The 20,074-nt window shown below is 38.7% G+C and overlaps 1 protein-coding gene across 1 annotated transcript in view; it reads left to right on the forward strand.

The window, feature by feature from the left end:
• Positions 1-20,074, forward strand: part of cdc40 (cell division cycle 40 homolog (S. cerevisiae)) — a 103,363-nt gene that overhangs the window by 27,277 nt on the left and 56,012 nt on the right. Inside the window, exons 4-7 of the mRNA XM_052024715.1 lie at positions 5,429-5,518; positions 8,412-8,551; positions 11,098-11,194; positions 13,203-13,342. Coding sequence (XP_051880675.1) covers positions 5,429-5,518; positions 8,412-8,551; positions 11,098-11,194; positions 13,203-13,342 — 467 coding nt within the window. The remainder of the gene's footprint in view (positions 1-5,428; positions 5,519-8,411; positions 8,552-11,097; positions 11,195-13,202; positions 13,343-20,074) is intronic.

Genomic DNA, 20,074 nt, shown 5'->3' on the forward strand with positions numbered 1-20,074 from the left:
ACTGTCCCTCATCCCTGGTAACCTCGTGGTATACCACCTCTATAGCCTTCCTAAGTCTTTTTGAAGTATGTTGCCCATAATTACTCATTATACTCTAGCTGGGGCTTAAACATTGATTCAGCATGATTTCTTTGCTTTTAAATTATATTGTTCTAATTTTTTTAAACCATCTAATTAACATTTCCTGTCAACTTTTAAGAACTTCTGTAAATGGACCTCAAAGTATTTCTACTGATTTACACTTTTCAACACCCTTCCATTTATTTAATAAGAGCACTGAACTTGAAACTGACCCTTGAAGAATACCAATGCAAACTACCTGCAGTCAGTATCTTAAATTGCTGCCCTTTGCTTCATTTCACTGAGCTAATTTTGCATCCATACCCTGATACTTCCCTTAATTCTATTCTCTTTATAAGCCTTTGAATGTCTTCCAAAAGTTTATCAACGTAATGTCTATTTAAATTCCTCAAGGGCTCTGTCAACTATTGTAGAGGGGAAGCCATCTCATCAAAGAAATCAGTTGTTAGTCAGACATAATGTTCTTTTTGACAAATCCAGAGTAGCTTTCCTGATTAACATGCCTTTCTGATGTTTATCCATTATATTGATTTACAATATTTGCCTATCATTGCTAATTTGACTGATCTGCCATTTCCTGGATTATCCCTTTTCCTTTTCTCTTGAATAGCAGTATAATATTAACAATCTTTTAGTCATCTGGCCCTATTCCTGTAACCAACAAAGATTGAAAGTTGAAATGAAATCTGTAAATGCTGGAAACTGTCAGCAGGTCAGGCAGTATCTTCAGAAAGAGAAACAGCGTTAACATTTCAGGTCTGAGACCTTCGTCAGAACTGGGAAATTAAGAAAACAAGTTAGTTTTAAGTTACAGAGAGGATGGGGGAGAGCTCAATAGGATAAAGGGAGTAAAGAGCTCACATATGACAGAAATGGAGAGACTAGAAGAATGGAATAGAGTCCTTGTGCAAGATAACTTTGGAAGCCTGTGGGCTTGTGATGGATATTGGTCACTAATCTATCTCCTGAGGTGGAGATAGGGAAATTCAAAAGCTAGTTGAACAAGTATCTCATATGACAGTTCCACCATCTAAGAATCAGTCTGGTGAACCTTCAAAGGTAACTTCTCTTGGTCTTGCATGTTAGCATTTTATGTTTTCTCCTTTTCCTTAACTTCCCAACATTTGTCATAAGTGTAGGCTTGATACAAAACAAGTTGGTACAGAACAAAAGTCCCTGTCCTAATAAATAACACAGACCTGGTTTCCGTAATTGAGGTAGAAGGCTTGATATAAAACTATAATAAATAGCGGCCCGCTAGAATACTCTCCTGAAGATATATCCCCTTCCTGTTAACCAGAACAATACATGGACATTTTCAGATATGACATGCTGACTCCAAATAGGCAGCCTTTGGAATAGATTCAGGATGGAAAAGAAATAAATGAACACCAGACTTGTTCCTAAAACAATTCGCCTCTGCAGGAATACAGGGAGAGGTAATTGGTTTGTGAACAGAGGTGATTGGTCACAAGAAGAAACGTGGCTACAAATAATGGGCCAGTTGAGTACAAATAACCTTTGGAGGGATGTGACATTGACTGATTGAATCAAAGGGATATTTTGTCATGAAAGTACAAAAAAATGCAGATGCTGGAAATCTGAAATATAAACAGAAAATGCTGGAAACACTCAGGAGGTCAGGCAGCATCTGTGGAAAGAGAAACAGAGTTAACATTTCAGACGGGAGATCCTTCATCAGATATTTTGTTATGATCGGATACCGGGGCAGAGGCCTCATCCCGGGTTCATAAGGAAGTAATGGTTAAATGTTTGTAGATTGGTCAAGAAAACATTCATCTATAATATGTAACATTAGAATTGGATGAAATGGGTCACTGTGTGACTGTGATTATTTTTAAGTCATCCCAGAAGTATGTATCTGGATGGCTTGCTTGTATATGCACCAGGAAACCAGTGAACAAGGGAACTTGACTTTTGACTGATTACTGCAATATGCAGAGCGTGACTGAATTCCCACAACGCAAGCTTCCTTTTTCTGCTTTATATTTAATTTCATTCTTTTATACTGGACATCTTTGGCTGTGTTGTGCTGTTCTATATTCTATCTTTGCTTACGATGTTTGGGAGAGCACTCAAATGCCACAGAAGGTGTGGAAGGTTGAATAGTGATGACAAAGAGAATTGGGGGTGGTGTAAGGAATGAATGTTTAAGTTGGTTGATGGGGTGCCAGTCAAGCAGGCTGCTTTGACTGCTTGGCACAAACTCATTGAGAGTTGTTGGAACTACACTCCTCTAGGCAAGTGGAAGGTTCTGCTCCTGATCGTGCTCCTGATTTATGCCTTGTTGATGGTGGAAAGGCTTTGAGGTATCAAGAGCTGAGTCATTCACCGCAAGATACCCAACTTCTGACCTGTTCTTGTGACCTCAATGCTTCTGAGGCTGGTACAGTACAGTTTCTAGTCAGTGGTGACCTCCTATTTGTTGATTCTTCAAGGTAGTGCCACTGGAAGTCAAGCATAATTGTTAGACTCTTGTTAGAGATGATCAGTGACTGGTACTTTTGTGATGAAAATTTTACTTGTCAGTCCATGCTTGAATGTTGTTTAGGTCTTGCTACATGTAGACACAGATTTCTTCTTTTGCTGAGGAGTTGCAAATAGAATTGAACATTGTGCAATGATCAGGGAACATCTCCACATTTGACAGTACAATGGAAGGACAATGCATCTGGGAAACTGCCCTGAGGAACTCGCACAGTGATGAGAGCAAAAAAACAAGCTGCAGGAGGAACCCAGCGGGTCAGGCAGCATCTGTGGAGGTGAAGGCACGGTTGACGTTTCAGGTCAAGACATCAGAACTGAGGGTGTAAAGGGGAGATAGCCAGTATGAAGAGGTGAGGGGAGCGGTGTGGTGAAGCAGGAGTTGGCTTATGATGGGTGGATCCAGGTGAGGAAGGGTTGATGGGCAAATGGAGCCAGATGTGGGAGGGAAAGTTGAAGATAGTGACAGAGACTGGGAGGTGATATGCGGAGAAAACAATGGGCTGCAGGTTATGTTGTTTGATAAGAAAGGAAGGTGATAAGTGGAATCAGATAAGGGAAGAATGGTGGGCAGATGGGAACAGTAGGGGGAGGGAATAGGGGTTACCATGTATTGTATGTGTGTGGGTGATAGGCGGATGCAACCAGGTGGGGAAGGGGAGAGAAACTGGGTAACAGGGGGCTAGTGGTTCGGGGATAGTTGTCGGAAAGAAGGGGATGAGTGAGAGGACATGGATGGATCAGAAACCCAAAACGGGCAGCCATGATTTGCACTGGTCATCAGTAATAGTCGGGTTGCATTCCACTACAATCTATAATCTTGGGGCCTGACATCCTCTTTTTGCCAATATTACAAACCGAGGTAGAAGAGGTGTGTGTAAGTATATAGCAGAGCAGTAGCTGTTATACATAAAAATAAGGTACCAACCTGAGGAAAGGAAAACGTGCATGCTATAAGTAAAACTAAAAGCAATGTCACAACAAATCAATCAGATCAGACCTTGGTGGTCTGACTCCTGGCCATCACTCATCTTTTACATCTTCCATGGCACTTGGTTACTCGCCCCATGACAGGTATGTTCAGGAAGTGCTTGAGCTCCTGGGTATACTGAGTGATCCCAATGTTTTTCAGTGAACTTGAATCACCAGTGACTTTTCCTTCACACTGTTATTCAGGAGGCCCATGGAACAGAATGCACAAGTATGCACAGACCCTACTGGCCTGCTAATGGCAGTCAATTCCCTGCCCTCTAAACCACTGAGAGACTTGACACTGAAAATAAAATCACTAAATGTCTGTAAATCTAAAACAAAGCAGTGACGATAGTTACAATGAAAAAACGATGAAACTTCTAATTCCTTTTCTTTTGGGAATATAACTTGAACTTTCCACTAGTTCTATAATTACCTTGAATGATTAATGCTTGTTTTCCTTTCCAGTTTTTAAAATCTTACTTAATAAAAGTACTCAGCAGTTCCAACACAGAAATAGAGAATTTTGGGCCAGCTGTGTTTCACATTTAATCTGTGCACGAGCTAATAATTCTCACCAAATTTTCCCATCCTGCTCCTATGGAGTCCATTTTCATCTTTCACTTGTGGTGTTTGCATTTGGCTAACTTTCAATTCATTTTTTGCTATTTTCCCTCTGTTGGCTTCAGCAATAACATAGAGCTCCATGTTGTTTTTGACAAATTAAAAGGCTGGTTGTTCTATATTAGTTACACTATCTGGATTGTGCACTTCTTGTGTAAATGCGTGCTAGATGTCTGTTGTTTCCCAGATCCATGTATTAGAATAGAATGGCATAGAATGTATGATGCTCATCAAACTGCACTGGAGACAAAATAAATAATTGATTCCCCCCCCCCCCCCCCCCGCAGTTTTGATGTATCAGATGTTCTTAGTCATTTTCATCCTCATATCTTAGCAATCAGCAAAGCAGTCTGCTTGTAGACTACTTTGCAGTTTTACACATCTGTTAAAAATCATGTGCTTCAAAATAATTTCCCAGCCTGGGGCATTGGTGCTTGTATAGATTGCTTTACAAAAGTTATTTCTGTACAAATTGTGCAGCCTCTTTTGTCAAATTCTTAGTGCCTATTTGCAAATGCTTGTCATTTTAATGAGCTTTTACATTCAAGGTCATTGCTCTGATCACACCTCTTTCTGTTTACTGCATCAGTTTATAAATCATCTCATCAGTTGGACTGTTGATCGTGTGATGATGCTTGTATGTTTTGCCACAATTGCTCATTTTACATCTCTAGTTAATCACGTTGGATACAGAGGTGACATGGAGATTCGAGAGATCTGGTTATTGAGGCCGGCCACTTTTAAGGCATTATGCTTATAGATTTACTAAAAGAATCACCATTTCTAACATTTCAATTTGCATAGAATTTGCAGCACAGAAATGGGCTGTCCAACCGAACTTGATCAGGTTGGTGCTTCCACTTTGGTGTACATGGACTGGCCAAATGAATTTCAGTTAAAACAGCAGCAAAGAGAAGACCAGGAAGGAGGAGCCAAATGGCCTATTCCTGCTTCTATAGTCTTATGTTCTCATAATAAAAGCAGTTCATCACACAATTTTTGCTACATTTAAAGTTTTACTTCATCTCACTCACCTTGACATGAATAGATCTGGAATTTTTTTTAAACAATTCTGTGCCTTAATGTTGTCAAAATGTCTTTTTTTTTGCCTGATTTATTTCTCTTTAATCCTCATTGAAGTCTGAAGGAACATGAATGTGAGTTGATTGATTTTCATTTATCTTTCACTTCTATAATTTGCCTTTTTTAAAAACAATTATTTTAAAACATTCTATTCTAATTTTAGGTTATGCTTTGGATCCAACTTTAGACCACAGTGAAGTTCCAGCAGGGGATACATATATTGGTAGTGTTGAAGATGCTGAGAAGAACCAAGGTTTGTGTCTTGTACTCAAAAATGTAATCAAAATTGTATGACTTGCTACCTGACCTTTTATTCAGTCACAGGGTTTGGTTACTAACTCTACGATATCCTAGATGTGTAATGGCAGCATTTTGATTCTAGATAGTATTATGTAGCTTACTTTAATTGGTGGTGGGGGGGGGGGGGGAATGATAACATTAAGGGGCAACTTTTAGCCCTCATTAATTAATTAATCTTTTATGAATCTGATGCAGGCTCTTGACCCAAAGTACTGACTGTCCTTTTGCCTCCACAATGCTACCTGACCCACTGAGCTCCTCCAAAAGCTTGTTTTTTTGCTCCTGATCCTAGCATCTGCAGTCTCTTGTGTTGCCTGTGTGCTCAGTAATTTCTGGGTTCCTTGGTCTGTTACAATAGTGAGAACCAGCAAGTTATCTAGTTATGCTAAACCCTCTTTGTCTGTCTCCCCTCCTCCCCTGGATCTACCTATCACCTGCCAGCTCTTACTCCTTCTTAGTCTGGCTAACTCCTCTCTATCTTTCAGCCCAAATGAAGGGTCTTGACCTGAAACACCCACTGTCCATTTCCCTCTGCAGATGCTGCCTGACCTGCTAAGTTCCTCTAGCATTTTGTTTGTTGCTCCAGATTCCAGCATCTTCAGTCTCTTGTGTCTCCTCTCTGTCTCTGTCCAACCCAGGGTTGTTGGCAACAATTGTAGCCTACCTGAGAAGAGTCACCTCAACATTGATCAGAAATTGAACCTGGAATCTCCTCTCTTCTGTATGGTTTTGAGATGAAGTCTTCATCTCTGAACCATGTAATGTTATCTGTTGCATTTTTGGAACTGATAGTGAGGTGTGCAAGCACAAGTGTCCTCCCTCTGTCATAAATATTTTTCTTTCTTGAAAATCTGGGTGTGTCAATTTTTATTTGGTGTTCAATTTCATTTTGGAATCACAGATGACTATAAGAAAACAGATAATAACATCTGCTAAATAGGACATTTGAGAATTTGTTTTATCGATAGTTTTATCTTGCCTGTTCAAAATACATACCTGTGAGTCCATGAGACTGCATCTTCATAAGTTGGATCTGCTGAAATGCCTTTGGTGAAATAATTACAATGTTATTGACTTCATGCTGGACTGTTTTTTAAGCCTGTATAAAAAAATTTGCCTAAATTTCTGTACCCAGCTTATGTTTTTGTTTCTGCAGTTGTCATTCTTTTGCAAGAGCTGATTCAAACCAACTTAAACAGTTTGATAAAAAGCCACAGACAGACCAAACATGATGGTTCAGTGAACAGTCACAGGCATTTTACATCTGGAACTTGAGACAAATCCACTCCAGATAAACGAATGCATTCTTACTCAGACAGCTCTAAGAATGTTTGAAGAGGAAAACAGGGAAAAAAAAATTGCTCTATTGATGAAATTAGGTTGTTGTGTCTGGTTGGAACTGAGATAGTTGTTAGGCCAGACAAAAGGTATACCTGACCTGGAAGTGGTTTATGACATGAAATGGAAAGCATTCCAGTCCATCAACTGATGAATATAATTTGGTTTCTATAAAAAAAAACATTTTTGGAGAGACCCATCTGCAGCTAGTTAACAGCAGTTAAACTGCTCTTATTCCATACAGGTATTTTTAAATTGAGTGAGAATAATAGTTCATTTTTACACTTCATCTTGGAAAGTACCAATTTCCATTCTAGCAGATAATTGGTGATCAATACAAGTGCAACCTTGTCTTTCCAGAGAATTCAATATGTCTGTGCCATCACTGACCAGCCAGAGTGCAGGAAGTGGAAAATATTCCAGTTTGCGAATGAGTGTATAATTAATGTTTGTGACACAGTCAAAGCCAGGCAAGATCATGAACTAGTTGCATCACCATGCAATGTCATTAACCAGTTTTCTTGGAAGCTCCAGAGAAGTTATTTTGAATCTAAGGAAATGCATCACCAGCCAGGATGTACAGAATTTTAATTTACTCTTTTTCATGTAATGTTAAAATATTGCCAAAAATGCTACCAGCAAAATACTGAATTAATTTCCTGTCATTGTGGATGAGTGCACATCCACTAGTTGTCTCTGATTGTTAATGTTGAAGGAAGTATGGGATCATACCCACTAATAAATACTGACTGGTCCATTTCTCATAACCAATTTATGGAAAATTACAGTTGGTTGCCTGACTTTTTTTTGTTTTAGGGTTGTGAACTGGAGTTGCTTCAAGCTTGGTGTGACTTATTTAAATGAACTCTGTAACTCGTTATTGCAGTTTATTTACTATCAGACAGGGGGCACCCAGCACTCTTCTACAAATTTTGTGGAGCTGCAAGCAATATACAATCACCTGTTCTGTTTAGTACAACTTTTAAAGGGGAATAGCTAATGTAAAGACCAAAGTACCCTCCAAAAAAAGCCTTTGAAAAGATAAGAAGAGATGGTGTAGGACCCTTCATGTAGGATCCTCCAGCTGGATGTGGTTGGTTTCATTATGGATTTGGATGTGTCTCTATTTTAGTATAATTTCTGACTGCTGTTTTATTGCCTTTGAATTCCTGATGATGTTTGAATTTGGTTTTGAACATAATAACAAAAGGGCATAAGGGCAGGGTTAGGATATTCAGCCCCTTGTGTCTGCTCACCATTCAGTAAGAATGTGGCTGATCTTTACCTTGACTCCACTTTACTGCCCTAAACCCATATCCCTTGATTCCCTAATAGCTAAAAATCTACCAGTCCTTTTGCTCCTTGCATAGTTTTCAAGAATAAAGTATTTGAAACATTGCTGAATGACGTGTCAATTTGAGGAATCCATTTTAATTGAAGTGAATTTGCTTTGCTTAGTTTAAAGAATTTGCCAACATGTCTTTTGTATTTATTTTAAAATCATGCAGGACTTACAGTATTTGAATCTGGTAAAAAGAAAACAGAAAAGCGAAAGAAACTAAAAGAATCCGACCCAGCAAATATTGAGGGTTTTCAAGGGCCTTGGGCAAAGTATGTCGATGAAAAGGATGTGGCCAAACCTTCAGAGGTTAGTTTATTTACCTGGGCAAAGATGGCACTGGATAAATTCAGGATCTGCAGGTATTTGAATAAAATGTACAAATCTGAGTGGTTTAAAAAAATACTGTTGCTTTATGTTATCTATCAATTATGACTATGGTAGCAACAGATATTTGTAAAATGGAAGGCCACATCTTTTTTTCAACATCTGAACATTTGTGTATGAGAGTATCTTGCCAAATAATTAATTGTCATCCTTTACTGATAACCTAGCAGTTATTATCGTGAGTATAATTGATGGAGTATTTGTTGGCTACTACAATTCTTGGCTCAGACATAATTTAATGAGGCAGCTAATTTTGAAATGAAATTTTTGAAGAAAAATCAGTGTTAATTGAGTGTACTGTAGAGTCATTGAGAGATACAGCATGGAAACAGCACTTTGGCCCACCAGGTCTTTGCCAACTACCCATTACACTAATCCTACACTAGTCCTACACTAGTCCCATTTTTTTTAATTCTCTCTACATTCTCATTAACTGTCCCCAGATTCTATCACTCACCTACAAATTGGCAATTTACAGTGACCAATTAACCTACCATCCCACATGTCTTTGGGATGTGGGAAGAAACTGGAGCATTCAGAGTAAACTCATGTGATCACAGGGAGAATGTGCAAACTCCACATAGACAGCACCTTATATCAGGGTGGAACCCAAGTCTCTGGTACCGTGAGGCAGCAAACTCTACTGGCTGTGCCAATATGCTGCCTCTAAGTGTTATTTACTGGTGGTAGTCTTTCTCTGCTGGAAAGTGTGGATGTGCACCCTGCTATTGACTTGACTAGTAGATGGGACTTTGGATGGTATCAGGCTGACTCTGATCAGTTTTCATCAGCAACCCTCCTTTACTTGCAGTGAGATGTATGTACAATCGCAAGTCAAAAACTTGCTGTGTGGAAATAGGATCTTGACCATGAATCCAAGATTTTATTTGTAAAAATTTTTACATATCTGCCATACTTGCTAATGGGCATTTCAAACTTGCTTTGATTTCCCTGTAGCAATGCTGACTAAAACCGTTACTCAATCTAAAGCAAGGCCATATAAAATGCACACACTGTTCTGGTGCTATAACTGATAATGCCAAGGGATGTATAGATACTTCCATAAAAATTGCATCTGAAATTGACAGGATGTAAGTAATGGGTTGCTAATTATTTTACTTATAAACATAGCATTGCTTTATTAAATTGGGAGCCTGTTTAATGCACATAGAGCTATTCTCTAGAATTTGTTTGACTTGTATTTGCAGTGATTTATTAAGTCATTTCCTAAAATGTATTTTCAAGTTGTTCAAAGCAGCATGGAAATAATGCATGACCTAGTACTGATATGATAGTTACCATTTGCATAGAAGTATCGTGAAACTTGGTAATATCAATTGGGAAATGAGATATAATGTATGCTAGAAATACACAGCAGGTAAGCCAACGTTTATAGAGAGAGAAACAGAGTTAATATTTCAGGTTGACGCCTTTCATCAGATGAAAGGTCATTCCTTTGAAAAGTTTACTGCTTCCCTCCCCACAGATGCTGCCTAATCTGCTGAGTATTTCTACCATTTTCTTTTTTGTTTCATATTTCCAGCATGTGCAGTATTTTACTTTTGAATTCAAAATGAGGTTCTTTTAGTACCATACCTCATATGACTGACATAAGTACTGTTTCCTGTTTCTCAAGTGGGTAGAACTATGATTTTGCTTCATGTAGCCTTTTCTTGCTGCATCACAGTGGCGCAGCTAGTAGAGCCGCTGCCTCACAGCTCCAGTGACCCATGGTCAACCCTGGTGCTGTCTGTGTGGAGTTTCGCATTCTCATTGGGTATGGGTTTCCTCTGGGAGTTCTGGTTTCCTCGCACATCCCAAAGATGTGCAAATTGGTAGGTTAATTGGCCACTGTAGATTTCCCTTAGTATGTCGGTCAGTGGTAGAATCTGGGGGATTTGACGAGAATGTGGGAAGATTAAAAATGGGATTAGTGTAAATGGATGCATGGACTTGATGGCTGAAGGGCTCTTTCAGTGCTGTCAGACTGAGTGGCTGAAGCAAAGGAACAAACTTTCTGACTGGTCAGTGTCAAATTAATTTGAGAAAGAGCCAAATTGTGTTAGCTTCAGAAAACATCCTGAGAAAACACTACGTAACTCTGATAAAAATTTGGAAAAGTATTTGCTTTCTGCACATTAATAATATAGAATGCAATGTTAATCAGTATCCTTCTGCCAATAATGTATGGAGCAAAGCCAGCACCAATGCCTCACCAAAAAAAAAATCACAATATGCTTAAAACTTACAAAGTAGTTTTAAGTTCTTCCTAGAATTTAGATGCCAGTCATAAATTATTTGAACTTTATTCTCATGGTTTGTATGTCCCCTGTTATTCTTAATTAGATTATCTTTTCATTCTCTGTGTAATGTCCAACCAATGTAGCTGTGTGGATTGTCAATAAAATTACATTCCCATCTTTTACTACAGGCTATTTATGATTTGGATGATTTTATTACTTTCACAGGAAGAACAGAAAGAACTCGATGAGATCATAGCAAAAAGGCAGAAGAAAGGCAAACAAGAAGATGAAAAACCTGCAGAAGAGAAAACAATCCTTCACCGTAATACATCTTGTTTGTTTGCTTTTCCACAGAGGGTAGCAATTGTGATATTTTGAAAGGGAGGAATTGATTGAATTTTTTATCTTATTTCACGGCATGCACAAATTGACAGCAGTCTGAAGTATTTTGCTTCTGTCTTTCTTTTAAATACTTGTCACATAACCCACTGTCTCTGCTTGCTTTCTTTCTTTCCTTCCTGTCCAGTCTTCCTTCTTCCCAACCTTCCACCTCTTAATTTTGATACCTGTTAATGCTGTAGTGGAATTTCACTTCAATTTAAGTCTTAGAGTTTTGTTTGAGCATGTTGTCAAGTTGCTTAAAAATCACATGCAGTGGAGTGACCAAGAAAAGTGGTGGTGAAATGGAACTGAATTCTGAGTGGTATGAAGAGAGAAACTAGAGAGAGATGCAAGGTCAGAGTGCAGCTGGGTTTACTGGGGTGTTTACTTTAGTGTGCTAAGGAGTTATGCAGCACAAAACAAATAACCAGATGGTCTCGATCTTGGAGACAATATGGGGATTGTCTTTGCAGGACATTTTTGCTGTTGAATCCCAAACCTATTGTTCACCATAAACTTGGATTTAAGGGAGCAGAGTTAGCTCCCTGCATGCCTACTTGCATGGAAGGAACAGGTGCATCATAGATGAGGGTGAGAGTGGGATTGTGTAGATCTGTAGTTCGAGAAAGGAAACAAAATTGGGAAAATGGAGGTGTGATAGTAATAATTTGAAGGGGAAGGTTTTCATAGAGCTGGAAGGAGAAGAAAGTGGGTTTAGAAGTGAATGTGAGCAACAAATTTTTCAAGGTAACCAGCAGAAGTGGCCTTACCTGTGACTGGGTCAATAGGATTAAAAAGACTACATCAACAGTAAAATTGAAGAGCTGTAGCAGAAAATGCTAAAACAGTCAGTTGATGCCAAAACAGAGAGGGTGTTAATGTAAAAATATATGGGATGCTTCTCCTATTAACTTATAATATCTTTAATTTTATTTATTTCCTTTTATAATTTATTTTTATTTTTTCCCTTCATTTTCTACATCACGTTACTGTTCCCTGCAGTCATTCTAATCTGAATTGGGAGCAAAGTAATTTATATGTGGATATTTCTACATGCCACATTTACAAATGAGGGAAAGGTCTTGCTGGTGAGATTGACTATTAGCATACTAAGCTTAGGCATGAATCATATAATTGGGTTATCGAGGATCTAGTAGCATGAATCCTGGAAGTATCAAAATGTTGGCAAAGTGAGAACCAGCAGTGAAAATGCAGTTTCAAAGCAGTGTAACTTCAATTCCCAAGGTAGACTGACACCTGTCTGCTTGCAGTTGGAGTTAGTGATTCATTAATTTAGGAATTTCAGATAATGTAACACACTTGGTGACATCTGATTGTAATTGGAAATACTGAGAAAACAACTAAGCTGCTGCTGCCTTTAGCATTTACTGACATTTAACAACTAACCCTCGTGCTTTATTTGATGTTTCCTGAAAATATTTTCTGCAAAGTGATGAAAAATTGAGTCTAAGATGCTTGTTCAGCGACAAGAAATGGAACCTTTACATTTCACTATGAACAAAAATATAGCACTGGAGGCAGAACATCTTTCTGAGAAGAGTATGGAAAGAATATAAACTAGCATAGATTAAACAATTATTCCAGATTCATGATTCCACTTTATATTCATGAGCTGAATCATACTTAAGATGCATGTTTAATTGACGGAAAATAAGTCTCTGCAAGAGCTTTTGGTTTTCATCTTCAACATTTGCATTTCAATTCACATTCCAATTTTTATGCTTGTATATTAATATGATTTAACTTTTTTGATGAATTGCCCCTCAAACATACAATTTTGTATTGTTGACATGTACACATTTTGCCTTGTAAGAGAATTTTTTGATGACTAAAATTTCAAAAATATTTATCTTCTTCTCTTGCCTCCTGAAAAACCTGAAATCATTTTTGAATAAAGCATTAAACAAGATTGTGTTTTTTTTTTACAGTCAAAGATATGTATGACTATCAAGGAAGATCATACTTGCATATTCCTCAGGACCTTGGAGTCAATTTACGATCTGCTCAACCACCTGAGAAATGTTATCTTCCTAAGAAGCAGATGCATGTATGGACTGGACATACTAAGGTACCATTTCAGATTGCAATGTTGTAGATGTACATTTGCTAAATTTTTAAAATGGAAGTTTTTATCCTTCCTTTTGTTTCATTTTATATTGTATAACTAAAAACTGTATGTGCCATATAGAGATACAGCACTTTCACCCCACTGAGTCCATGCCAACCATTAATCACCCATTTACACTAATCCTACATTAATACCATTTATTTTATTCTCCCCACGTTTTCATCAACTTCCACCAGATTTTACCACTCCTGTATACACTAGGGGCAAATTACAGCAGCCAATTACCCTACCAACTGACATATCTTTGGGATTTGGGAGGAAACTCCAGCAATGAAGGAGACTCACACAGTGAGAATGTACAAACTACACACAGAAAACACCTGAGGTCGGGATTGAACCCAAGTCTCTGGCACTGTGAGGCATCAGCTTCACTAGCTGCACCACTGTGCCACCTACACTGCTGTGCTGATGGTGCAAGTTTATCCCACTTTCCCCCAAAATACCATTAATGGATTTGGATTTCAGCAGAAATTAGGTGAGCCATTTGCATCCAAATGCATTTTTCATTGGTTGGAAATAACAAAGGAAATGCCCAGCTGAAATGGCTGTGAGTGCTTCATTCACATATAGTTTTAATTTCCTGATGTGTAAAACATGAGATGTGAAGTGGATCTATTTGCAGTGAGTATTCAGAATTGCTAAGTAACATTGGCAGGTATTTTGAAGACCTTGAATAGTATATAATGGTATAGTAATAGGCATGGCTTTAAGGTAATGGGTGGGAAGTTCAAGGGAGATGTCAGAGGGAGGATTTTCACTCAGAGTGGTTGGTGCATGGAATGCGCTGCCGGGGATGGTGGTGGAGGCTGATACATTGGGCAAGTTCAAGAGATTGTTAGAAAAGCATATGGAGGAATTTAAGATAGAGGGATATATGGGAGGAAGGGATTAGGTAGTCTTAGGAGTGGTTTGAAGGTCGGCACAACGTGGTGGGCCAAAGGGCCTGTATTGTGCTGTATTGTTCTATGGTTCCATAAAGATAAGTATACTTAAACCATTTATGAACCATTTTACTCTGGGTTGTTTTGCTTCCAAATCTTGGATCCTCACAAAATTTGTTCTCAGTATTTTATTTGCCTTTTTGCTGAAATCATTACTAGCACTAATGGGTTGGACAAAGACCTTCAGAGGGATGCCAGGCAAGTCAGGAGGATGCTCTGTGCCTAAAATAGTGCAGCTACAAATTAAAATGAGTCACTTTTTGTCAAGTAATATAGTTGGCAACTTGAAATTCCTGCAGGAAAGTTCATCGCAGACCCAGTATTACTGCTATGCTATGTTAATTTTAATGTTGGACATTTCCTTTAAGTGCTTGTATTAAAATATGTCACACTTTTATGGGGACTGCGCACCATGGTGACTATCAGCCTGACTGCACTAGCCAGGAAGACATAAAGTGAACCCACAAAATATTACTGCATGCAACAGCACACCTAGCTTGCATAAGGGAGGAACTACATTTTTAGGATGTGGGTTAGTGTCAAGGCAGAGATGGCAATCTGCTATCTACTGCAAGGGCATCTGCAACTTTAATACAGGTGTGATGGCTCTATTTCTTTCCCCTCTACTTAAATTCCGGAAGAGTTTATGTGACTATCTAGGTTTTATTTATTTGTTCATGTGATGTGGATATTATTCATAATGCAGGCTTTTATTGTTCATCCCTAGCTGTCATTCCTGAACTGATGGAGTAGTTAAGAGTCAACCACATTTGTGATTCAGGCCGCACTAGGCAAGGACGGCAGATTTTTTTCTCGGAAAGACATTATTAAACTAGATGGGGTTTTTCCAGTAGTTTTATAATGACTGTTTCTAAGATTAGTTTTTAAAAATTCAAGATTTATTTAATTACTTGATTGCAAATTCCCTAGCTGCTATATCTCTGGACCAAATGTCCAGAATGTTCACTTATCTAAGTACTATGCAACCCTGTCTACATTTGAGCTAATGTTCAAGGAAACCATTAGCACATGGAATTTGTTAGCTTGTACACTGCAGAATGAAAACTGTCATTTTAATATTTGCAGTGCTCTCCTATATCGATTGCACCATTAATTGGGATAGAACATAGAACAGTACGGTATGCGAACAGGCCCCTCAGCCCATGATGTATGTGCTGACCATGATGCCAGTTTTAACTAATCCCATCTGCCTGCTATATCATTCCATTCCCTAGAGGATAGCGAGATCAGGGAGCAGACCCCCCTCTTCTTCTGGCTCCAGGTGTAAATTCCTTCCTTTGTCCTTGAGTGGTCCTACCCCTAGTTACGCTCTTGTTTTTAGTTTATGTATAAAATGCCTTGGGATTCTCTTTAATCCTACCTGCCAAGGACATTTCATGGCTGCTTTTAGTCCTGATTCCCTGTTTAAATTCTGTCCTGCTTCTTAAACCTTACACATGGTTCCTTTTTTGTTTTAACTAAATTTGCAACATCTCTCATCATCCAAGGTTCCCAAACCTTGCCATCCTTGTCTTTCTTCTCATAGGAGCATATCGGTCCTGAATTCTGACTCGCTGGCCTTTAAACGACTCCCACGTTGGATTTGGACTTACCCAATCACAGCTGCTCCCAATCTACTCTTCACAACTCCTGCCTAATACTGTTGTAATTAGCCTTTCCCCTATTTAATATTTTCCCCTGAGGTCCAGTCTTATCCTTATCCATAGCTATCTTAAAAGCTTATGATCACACTGTTCCCAAAATGCTCTCCCACTGAAACTCCAATGATCTGGCTGAGCTCATTTCCCAGTATGGCCTCTTCCTTGGTTAGATTATCTACATACTGTGTCAAGAAACCCTTCTGGATGCAACTAACAAATTCGGCCTCATCTAAACCTTTAGCACAATGGGAGTCTCAGTCAATATCAGGGAAATTAAAGTTGCATACTATAGCCACCCTGTTGCTATTGCATCTTTCCATAATCTGCCTATATATCTGTTCCTCTATCTCCCACTGGCTATTGGGAAGTGTATATAGTATAACTCCATTATAGTGATTGAACCTTTCTTATTCCTGAGCTCCATCCATATTGCCTCACTGGATGAGCTCTCCTGGATGTCATCTATCAGTGCCACTGTGACGTTCTCCCTGATCAGTAGTAGAACTTCCCCACCTCTGTTGCATGTCCCTCTATTATTTTTGAAACATCTGAATCCTGGAACATTGAGATGTCATGTCTCTGTAATGGCTATAACATTGTAGTTCCATGTACTAATCCAGGCCCTAAATTCATCTGCCTAACCTTTAATACCCGTTGCACTGAAATGAATACACTTCATCCCATCAGTCCCACCAAGTTCCTTAATCTGGCTCTGCCTGTCCTTCCTTTCAGCCATACTTGGCCTAACTTCTACCTTCCCCTGAGTCCCTCCTCTTGCTGACCTACTGCTCTGGTTCGCACCCCCCTGCCACGCTAGTTTAAACCCTGCTGAGTAGCACTAGTGAACCTCCCTGCAAAGACATTGTTAGCCCTCCAGTTTAGGTGCAACCCGTCCTTCTTGTACAGGTCTCCCCTGGAAGAGAACCCAATGATCCAAGTACCTGAAGTCCTCCCTCCTGCACCAGCTCCTCAGCCATGCATTTAACTGTATGATCTTCCTTTTTCTTGCCTCGCTAGCACATGACACGGAGTAATCCTGAGATTATAACCCAAGAGGTCCTGCCTTTTAACTTTCTGCCTAACTCCATAAATTCTCTTTGCAGGTCCTCATCACTCTTCATGCGTATGTGATTAGTACCAACATGGACATTGCATGGACAGACTTCTGGCTGCTCACCCTCCCCTCTCAGAATGTCCTGTGCCCACTCAGAGCCATGACTTTTGTGCTTGCAGTTACCCCTTTCATCCCTACCTCTATTTTGAGAGTGATGAAAGGGCTAGTTGCTTTTTACTTATTCATTGATCTTGGGTTTTGTTTCCTTAATTTTTGTTTATTTGTTCATAGTCTTTGTGATCTTCAGCCAATCCATAGTCTAGTAATAGAAATATGCCTTTTGAGACTCTCCAGAGATTTATAGACTATTTTATTCCTTTATTTTGAAGTCTAGCTCATAATTTTATACCTGGCACAATGTATTCCCTCCAGATCTGTTGAGATGGCTCTGGAATGTTTTTATATGTTTGTTCATGAGATGTGAACAGCAAGCCTGGGATGGAAGCAGCTAAGCTAATTGCTCCTGAACTGAGGAAGCAGTTAAGAGTCAAACAGATTGGAGAGTCTGGAGTTACATATCCACCAGTTTGGGAAGGAAGGCAGGATATTAATAAACCAGATGGGTTTTTACAACAATCCAACACTATTATGGTTGCCATTACTGAAACCAGTTTATTTTAATCTAAATTACTTTCTGTTAGTTTATTTCCTTGAATTTAAATTCCTCAGCAGCCCTGATGAGATTCAAACTTGTTTTTCTGGATCAGCAATTCAGAACTCTGCTAATCCAGTAATTATAACATGTACTATCTTTAGTTACATGGATGAGGTGAGTTATGCTGCTTTTTTTCATATCCTGGTGATTTTACAGATTGGTTTTTGTAAATGGGAGACATTTTTACAGTTCTTTTTGAAGATTTTTTAGTTTTGAAATAGATCATCTTATTACCTAATAAGAAAGAAAAAATGAATTTCCATGTGTTTTTATGGCCTCAGTCTCAAAGCATTTTACAGCTAATACGTTTGCAAGTGTAGGGAAGTACACCGCCCAATTTTCACACAGCAAGGTCCCACAAACTCCAAGAAATAAATTTCCAGGCATGTTGGTTGAGGGTTAAATATTGACCAGGTCACAGGGAAATTCACTTGGTGTTTTGAATAGTGCCATGGAACTTTTTTTTAAACATTCATCTTAGGGGGTAGACAGAATTCATTTTAATACCTGATCCAAAAGTCATCACTCCTTTGCAGCTGCATTCCCCTGACAGCTACAATTCTGTGCTTGTGTTGAGAATGGATCTTGAACTATCTTCAGACTCAGAAGGTGAGAGTGCGACCACTAAGCCAAGACCACCAGATCACAATTGCACATCTGGAAGTATAGAAAATACCCAAAATGCTAGTGATTGTCCAGATAACTTAAGATTCATTTTACCTTTCTAGTTTTATTTTTCTAAAGTTACTTTTCCTGTTTTGAAAATAGTACGTTTGCATTTGTGCTAGTATTTTACCAGTACAAAAGTGAATCTGGGGATAAATGGTGATACAAAAACTGAAAATGCTGGAACAGCACCTGTGGAAAGAGAAACAGAGTTAATCTTTCAGGTTGAAGATCCTACATATTTTCAGCATCTGTGTTTTTATTTATTTTCATGTGAATGATGGTAACCTACTTAACTACAGACTTCATCAATGGGCCTAATCTGCTCTCAGCCATGCTGTCTATTTATCTAATAGTTCTCATTGGACAGACGTCATAAAGGATAACCTTTGCTGATCTCCCTAGCCTGAGGGTATATTGTGTATACACCAGTGCCCTGGCTGAGATAACTTAATTTAGACAGAATAGCAATAAAACCTGAGGCTATCTCTGTTGATGCAGTTCAGTGCACAGCATCATAGTACATTTACTCACTGATAATGGAAGGGTTTTTTTTAATGTTGCCTGTTAAATTAAGCATTCAGGGATGTGGATTTCAATCCATTTTCATTCAGCAGTTTAATATCTCACTGTAGTTGCCCCACTAACTTATTTGAGGCAGTCCAGCAGTTTGAACAGCATAGTATGTTTTGGTAATGATAATATTGTTTTGACTTCGCCTGTGCTCGCAACCAGCACCAATGGACTATGGTCTTTTTTTCCTCAATCAGGCAAGTTGCCAATATGATACTGATCTAAAGACAGCATTGTGATGCTTACATAATGAAATTATATTATGTTTTCTTTTTATTTCTTAGCCGCTCTTATTTTTTTTTCCATTTAAACAGCGATTGACTTTCTTCCAAAAAACATCAGTGGGTAGAAGTGCAATTTGTGCTCTGATATCCACGTAGGAACATTAAGCAAATGTACTGATCTGAGTCAACTCATCTAATTACAGTGCACTGCAGATGTCATTTTTCAACTGGCATTAGAAAGCACAAAGCAAAAACTCAGTATGATAAAGCACAATCCATTAAGCCAACTCCCCTCAGCAATAAAATATAGAGGGTCTTTGAAAGACCCACAGGTTGGTGCCAACAACGCACTAACTCAATTTGGCTTCTCCTATACTGCCAATTTGTCTTTGTCACTTGCTGCTCCAATTATTCAGATCCCCATATCCTTTACTGCAGTACATTGGAGGATAGATGTTTCATTTTCTGATTATTTCTGTGGATCTCTGGGAACTTTGGATCTATTTATTTAAGTCTTAGCCTTTTTCATCAAAAGGAGGAATTTCATTCAATATAATCATTTTATATAATTATTTTAAACTTTTTGTTGAGAAAGCATAACTCTCTCCAGGTTGATACTTGCTGTCTGACTCATCAATGACTTGTGTAGAATCACTGAATAATTTTGGTGCAGAGAGAGGCCTTCGACCAAGCTCCATGTAGTGCTATCCAGTCAGTCCCATTCCATTGCTCCTTCTGCATAGAAAATAATTCTCCCTTGTGTTGATCCAATTTTGTTTTGAAAGCCCTAATGGACTCTATTTCTACCATGCTTACAGCAAGTGAGTTCCAGATCAAA

Source organism: Pristis pectinata, chromosome 10 (genome assembly GCF_009764475.1).
Source record: "Pristis pectinata isolate sPriPec2 chromosome 10, sPriPec2.1.pri, whole genome shotgun sequence".
NCBI lineage: Eukaryota > Metazoa > Chordata > Chondrichthyes > Rhinopristiformes > Pristidae > Pristis > Pristis pectinata.